The 7,996-nt window shown below is 33.3% G+C and overlaps 1 protein-coding gene across 1 annotated transcript; it reads right to left on the minus strand.

Annotated features, from left to right (window-relative positions):
• Positions 1–268: 268 nt before the first annotated feature.
• On the minus strand, positions 269–2,209 carry LOC134244305 (beta-1,3-galactosyl-O-glycosyl-glycoprotein beta-1,6-N-acetylglucosaminyltransferase 4-like). Its single transcript, XM_062726562.1, has one exon. The coding sequence runs from the start codon at positions 1,856–1,858 to the stop codon at positions 332–334; it is 1,527 nt and encodes a 508-aa protein (XP_062582546.1). The 5' UTR covers positions 1,859–2,209; the 3' UTR covers positions 269–331.
• Positions 2,210–7,996: the final 5,787 nt, after the last annotated feature.

The following is a 7,996-nucleotide window of genomic DNA, read 5'->3' on the forward strand; positions in this document are numbered from 1 at the left end:
GTTTTGTGAGGTGAATTCTATAAAAACTTCTGTATCCAGTAATAAACACCAAAGCGCATCCTCATGAATATTAATTAAATTCAAATCACTGCGATATCTATCTCGATTTTTTGGAGAGTAATAGCGACGTATATGTCATACAAAGTAATACCGTGGAATCCAATTTATTCAGGAAAACATCAACATTAAACAATAAAAAAACAAACACATGTAGATATTAACATACATGTACAAAAAAATAAGATCCATATATTTACATAAAATTGCATTTTACTTCATAGCACAGAGTATATTAAAAAAAAACAAACAGAATATTTGGCGCAGATTTTTTTTATCTAGGCACTGTGTACATTTGAATTGAGCTGCCGGGAAGTAGATATTTAAATTTAACTTTTTCTCCTCGTTTTAATTTGATTGGTTCAATCGATAAAGTTTGATTTTTCAACCACTCCTCCTTCTTTTTCTGTAAATATTCAGCACTTAATTTGGAATCAAATTTTGTAAATATTTTGGCCTGTGGCAAGGTGCGGTAATAATACCAGTCTAATCTATGCACGGACGGATCGTTCGTTCTATTTCTGAGCAGATCTTCTAAGCAGTCTAATACTAGATGATCAAAATGATAATCAAATTTGTTGGCAATTAATTGAGGCCTACTAGCAAGCCATGGTAAATCTCCGATGCCAAAAACGCAGACACTTCTGACATATTTGCCGTGACATTTAGGTTTATCATCTTCCCAGTTTATAGCACGAGACAAAAAGGTTCCATATTTATGTCGAATCTCTGTTTCATATCCTCCCGGGGCCCACGGGAAGGTATTTAATGTCGCCCAGACATTTTCTTCTGGGGAATATGTATTGTTCAACCACTGAATAAATTCATTAGCTATGCGATCACTCAAAAGAAATTCGACAAAATTCCTTGAAAATGCACCATATGCGCTTCCTTTGCTGATTTCAATGTTATATCGAAATGGTTCCTTTATATCTGAAGTCTCGACCAAGTTTATATTGCTAGTATGATATTTCTTTTCAAAGCGCCATTTTAAAAACTGCGGTGTATTATAAGATTCTATGTCGTTGGCTCCATTCAGGGAAGACAATATTTCAACTATTTCGAAATTAGTTTTTATTGGAAACTCCTGTCCTGTTAGATTTATGTAATATTTCCATTTGACTTTGGATTTCTTACTTAAGATTTCCATGCATTGGAGATCACTTTGCATGTGTGCGTAGCTTGCATAAACGACATTTAAACGTTTCTCAACAACAAACACATTGTTAAAACACCTCCCGATCTGTTTCATGATTTTGAAAACAATTTTTGATGTTTTTCCATCAACATAAAGGCAATAAACATTATGCGGTCTGTATATAGTGCGGAGAAGTCGCTCCGCTTGCTCGGGATCGCGATGCATTTTAATTCCAAAGGCCAGCGGAAAACTTTTCTCCCTCTCCGAAACAGGTTTAGAAGAATATTCGTGTGCTTCGTCCAGTCTCCAACAGTCTTTGATAAGAAATGATAATTTGCACTGCGAAATAACAGGTGGATCCATTAGTTTAAGGGGGTCATCAACCGTTCTATCTCCCATGAAGAGTCTTGGACACAGTTCCGCCCTGTAGCCAATTGGAAGGCATAGTTCGGCTAGTGGATGCCGTTTTTTCCTGTGATTTGAAACGCTGTAATTTTCAACTTCGTTTGGAAGTTGAGTTGACAGAAGGTTTTCAAAAGATGTAGTTCCATAATTGTTGTAAAAAGTGGTGGAATATTTTTGGTTTAGCCAAAAACTAAGAAATGTTGCAACGGAGAACAAGTGTAGAAATATTGTCGTCAGGCAATAATGTCGCAGTGGCATAATTCTTGGATTTTAGCAATATCATTGGACATGTCGAAAGGATATTCTAAAATGAGGAGGAACTCTTTCTTTGGTCTGTATTATAAGAAGTAGGGCGGTGTCCATAATATAAATCACTTTCTAAAAGTCTTCACGTGACTTGGGCATAATAGTTTACGACGCGGGACCTTTTCACCCGCGCTAATCTCCGATATCATGGCCAGCCTAAAACAAGAGCATTATATTAATGGCTGTGGTAACATTTCAAAAGAAACAGATAAATACATCATTTTACTCCACGTCATTTTGGTACAATTATTTTCGTCCCACCTCTGTTACTCCTTAACGTAACATCTTTAATGAAATGTTGACTCCGGGGACATTTTCATCAAATTGGATCTTGTTATATGGAAAGTGTGACCTTTACCCTCGAGGGACAAATAGCAACCATATTCATTCGCTTCACCTGTCACGCTACAAACAAAATTGTTTATTTCATGACTGTCTTTTTTCGGATACATGTGTACAGGATTACGTATTAATTAACTTCTTTCCTTTAAACATCGTGTATATAGTGTCGCACTGACGTCCGCGTTTGATTTTTCTGTTCTATTTCCGGAAAATGGCATTCAGTCTGTCTTTGAAATCTGATGTTTAATGTATTGTGCGGAGTTAGTTCGATTACGACCCCCTGACCTTAATTTGGCGGAGGTAACCCATTTCAATAACTGTAAACGACGATTTAAAACGCCAAGTGATGGAGAATTTAATCGAAATGACAATTAGTGAACATCATGACCCCAGAAATGAAGATGAAAATTGGAGGTACTTCCGTTAAAAAGGAAAAAGACCTCCCCCAACATCTTAAAAATTCCTTCATATTGGCTTTTTTCATAATATTTTTGTAAACAAGGCAATAAATGTAGTTTAAGTCCATTAGGCTATTTATTTAGATTCCGATCTGCACATCGACGGCAATACTTGTCCTTCGGATAGACCGCGATGTAACAGATACACAGTCCACGATTTCTTAGAGCTACGGGCACTGTTCGGACATTAACTTAAAAATCTCCGTCAATATGAGTTGTCCTTTGCCCCGCTGTCAAATAAAATTTCTTTATTATTAATAGAAGCAAAAGTTAATGACATTTAAATCGTGTTTTAGCTTTGTTTAGTAGATTCGGATGAAAAATTTTCGAGGTTAAGTGCTTCCAAAACTTCTCAACTTAATGTTAATTTAGCTTTATTGAGCTTTGAAAAATTCTAAGGTTCAGTTTAAACCCCATTTCTGATGGCTATCATCGATGAAAAATTTGTTTTCATTGCTCTGCGATGTAATAGGTTAAAAGCGTTCATGAGGTTTTATGTGATTATCTTCGGACCGAAAGTTGATGGACAAAATGTTCAAGTCCAATGTTTCTAATGGACGTTTTAACTTGAGATTTTTTTAAAATCAAATATAAATTCTACTTTCCTGCCACTATTATGTCGTCACATAAGATTGTGTCATTTAACACAAGACTGACAATATTTTTTTAATATTTGAAAATTTTTCAAAATTTAATCAATATTATTTTCGTCTGGAACAAAAAAAAAATCAAACCTAATCATAATAATAATAATTAAAAAAAAAAAACAAAAAAAAAAACCCACATGATTTTCAGTTTATAAAAAGTTAAAATTAATGCATGTTACTTTTAAAGTAGAATGTTTGTTTAAAACCATAGAGATGAGTAACTTTTCTTTTAAAAATCCATGTAAAAATAACATGATATTCAATAAAATTATAAAAAAAAACTTCAAGGTTTGAACATTTCCGTGGTATTAACCTTGAAAAAAAAACTTGTTTTTATTAAAATATAAGTATATCTTCATGTAATAAATTTGTTTATTTCATATTTATTACCATATCATAATAATTAATGCAATAAGTTCGCTTACCTGAAGGTCGGTATATCGGAGAGCCCACCTGTGGGTTTTACAGGTAAGTGAGGTCCGTTAATTTGTTAGATGGACCAGGCAAGTGGACAAGCCAGCCACCACGAGAGTTTCTGATTATTTATAGCGAGGAGACAACTCGATTATTGCCTTGGTGTCAATAGTCATTTCATCACTTTTCACATGGCTACACAGACAAGAAATCTTGCAGGAAATAGTTTGTTTCCCATTTAATATTAAATTTTTGGAATAACTCTCATTGATCTTTTTAGATGATATTTGTTAAAGAAAAATTTGAACTTTAAAAACAATGAGAAAAAAGTACTTAAAATTATTGCCTATTGACATTTCCCTGTTAATTAATTATACATCAACAAGTAATGTGAAAGCGATACATATTATTCCTTAACTATATTAAGAAGGCTATACAATAAAAAAAATCATTTAAAATACTCAGTATTTTCCTTTCATTTTTATTATTTTTTTTATTTGATTTCACCGCATTTAAAAAAAAAAGAATTTGAACTTGACATTTCATTACAATGTAAGTTTAAAATTAAAAGTAATCTGTATGAGGTGTATATCTTTGTCTCCACGAACAAATATGAGAGGCATTTGAACATCTTCCAAATATTGTCAGATGTCTTCCTCTTCACGATATCAATAAACTAAAAAGAAGGACATCAAAAACAGATGACAACAGGTAAAGTGAATAAATTAATTAAACGTTGAGGAAGTAAACTGCTCTGTATCTACTGCGTGGAGGTTGACTTGCTATAAATTTTACCACGCAATGTCAATTTGACCAACAAATATCTGTGAGGCATTTTACAAATGGCGCGTGGTTTATAATTACGTATTGCTGGAAAATATCGCCAAACTACAGTATAAACATTTCTATGTGTAAAGGCGTAGATATTAAAAAGCTCATTTCGAATCGTGACACTGTCTCCTATGGTAAACATGTTAATATTGTTTTTTCAGCTAATATTTTGGTGGAGAAATTGAGACAACGAGACTGAAAAAGTGCACTTGAATATTAAGTTACCCGTATTGTTACTCTGACACCAAAATCGATTCCAAGGCATACTTCTATGTATATACCAACATTAAATAGTAAATTCTCTCTGGCAAAATAGACAAAGACAGTTCAGTTTATGTACATTTTGAAGAGGTACCAGGCCAGTACAAGGTTTAAGGTTTACCTCCCTCAAATCTAAACTGTTCAAAATCGAAAATCCTATGATATTTATCCTTGATATTTATTTCATTTCGGTTTACATGAAAATACATTATAAAAATAGTTCTTTAACTAGAACATGTAATTGAATACAGTTCTATCAATATCTGCTAGTTCGTTATTCTAAATCTTACACACACACACCTTTTAAGTTACATGAAAGTGCATAATATATTGCATTCCACTTTTGAATATATTGATCTTTTAACCTATTTTTGACTATTGCAACGATCGACTTTCTTTAATAAAAAGTTGTTTATTCATTCATACCACCATAAGTTAGATAATCAGAATTGTCAAAAAATATTTTGAATAAAGGAAATTCGAGTTTTTGTTAGTATCATACTTGTCATCTTTTTTTTAATAAAAAGGAAAAACTAAATAATTCTAGACAATAAATTTTATGAACAAGGTAATTTTGCTCACTATATATATTACAATTCTAGACTAGCTAACAGGTAATAAGTACGTAGTGCCGCGAGACTGGGCCTTGAAATGCCTGATTTATTATCTTATTCTGTTCATATCTTGATGAATCGCCAAAAAGTGCAAGAGATAATACTTGTGAATAATACAATTATTTTTAACCAAGTTATTTATAGAATATCATAAAGTATACCCATCTCCTTTATGAGTTGTAACGTTTAACCTAAAGTAATACAATGTATATATATTTTGTACATTGCTACAAACAAAAAGCTCATGGACCTTAACATTACTTGAGTGAAACATATGGAGATAACGCACAGTATATTTAAGATCAAAAGTCCATAAAACAATACAAAATAGGAGCAGAGCAAACACGGACCTCCAAAACATCAGAGGTAGGATCGGGTGCCATGGAGGAGTGAGCATCCCCTGCAGACCGGTCACACCCGCCGTGGGCTCCTTGTCATGATTGGGAAATAACAGAAAAATCCGTCGTCAATTCATTGTATAAATAAGGGAGTAACAATTATGAAATACGTCAGTCAGCATTTGACTCAATGAAAAATTGTATTTGCTGACAAGGTCATTGTATCGACTATAGAACTAACGAAATGATGACTTTAAACGACTTGATGACTTTAAGCGAGACTGCTGATAGTTTCATCAACTTCTTTGTCAATAATTTACCTCGTTTTAGAAATTTTTCGTAGGTAGAGCATGTTCTTGCGTATCGAATCAGCTGCGATATATAAACTCCGTATACAGGCGATGAAGGTATATTGCTGCATAAGTAAGGGAAGTTGACGATAGAAAAGTTAAAGTCATCACGTTTATCAAAGAGCTTGGTTGTTAGATTACCATTAACGTCGTTTTCAAGTAAAATATCCAAATGTGAAACAGATGTGTCAGACTCTGAGATATCTTTTATCTCAAACTCACCAGGATATATATTATGAACATGAGAATGGAAATTACCATTGTTGATTGACAATACGTGGTCGATATATCTAAATGTCAAGTTGAAGACCACAGCAAGTGTTTTCTTTTCATGAATAAGATTTTGCACAAATTCTGCTTCATATAAATACAAAAACAGGTCTGCTAATAAAGGGGCGCATTTGGTACCCATGGGAATGCCAATGCTCTACTCCTATTTTGTATTGTTTACTGGACTTTGAGCTTGAATATTGTTCGTTATCTCCATATTTTCATACATAAAATTACGCCCCCACAAACCGGAAAAATATAAGCAATCCACAAATATCAACACATAAAAAAAATATGATTCCTTTGTATACTGGTATTAATTCGAACGAGCAGACTGACCCTAATTACAAGTTGAACCTTCCTTTTTGAAATTTTTTTTTGTGTTTGGAAACTTTTATCAGAATAGGATTTTTTAAAATGTTTTTTTAGTTGTGAAAAATCTAACCCCCCCCCCCCTAAAAAGTCTTTAATCTTCCCTAAAGAAGGGCACAAAATAGATAAAGTTGGCTAATTTTTTGCTTCATAAGAATAATGAATAAATCATTTAAATCTTAAACTCAGTCCTTCATATATATTTTCTTGTATATCTCTTTTTCATCCCTCTAATAACAACAATCCCACTGAGTTGTCATTTGATTCTGGTCATCAAACTGTAAGCTTGCCAAATCCATACAAAACCCACTCTCTGGTGATGTTATGATGTGAAGGAGCTTAGCTGAACAAGCTTTGTGTTACAGAAGTTACCTGCTTAGCTGTAATAATCTTTTTATTAAAGCTTCAAAGAAGAATGCTACACTATATGAAATATATGTTAGTATCTACCCGCTGAATCTTGTCAAATAGGATTGGTAAATTGCTATTTAAGACAAGGAGGCAGTGTAATGTTGAGGGAGACTTTCTACCGCTTCTTTGATTATTGCACCGGATGCATCTAATAAAATATTAATCACATAGCTGACAGAAGATGATGTGATATACCAAGGCGGCGAAGACAAAGAACTTTTTGAATCACTATAGGAGAGAAATCTCGGATGTAGACATGATTGCAAATAGTCACACAAATTAAGCAGGCTGACTAAATAAGGAATAAAACTCAACCCGACAGAGGAAAATTGCAAATCCATACTATAGAAGATGTTATCTTAGAATACATGACAAAAGAGAACGGTTAAAAGTAATTTTCTCTTGAAGAACGATGTTCTATGATTTTTTGGCTCATTTTCTGCAAATGCATGCAGTTCCTGTCTGTTTGAAGAGTCGATATTAAACTCTACGATGAAGATAATTGTCTACCAAAATTTGCAATTCTTTTTAGGAGACAAATTTGGCATCAAGGAATGGGTTATTAGACTTGTGTGCTTTTACAATCACCGGTATACGTATTTAGTTTATTTTTTCCAATTTATTTGCTTCTCAATAACATGCTCTGAGTACGACCGATTTAACCATTTTAATGCCTCCTAACTTTTTCGCTACTCATTGGCATACTCTGAGCGAGATCAATTTTAAAACCTGTATACTAACACAAATGTTAATGTTACAAGGATTTCAACAACCTTGTTTAA

The sequence above is a fragment of the Saccostrea cucullata genome, unplaced genomic scaffold (genome assembly GCF_032062105.1).
Source record: "Saccostrea cucullata isolate Sc308-1 unplaced genomic scaffold, CSIRO_AGI_Scuc_v1 ctg330, whole genome shotgun sequence".
In the NCBI taxonomy this organism is placed as follows: Eukaryota; Metazoa; Mollusca; class Bivalvia; order Ostreida; family Ostreidae; genus Saccostrea; species Saccostrea cuccullata.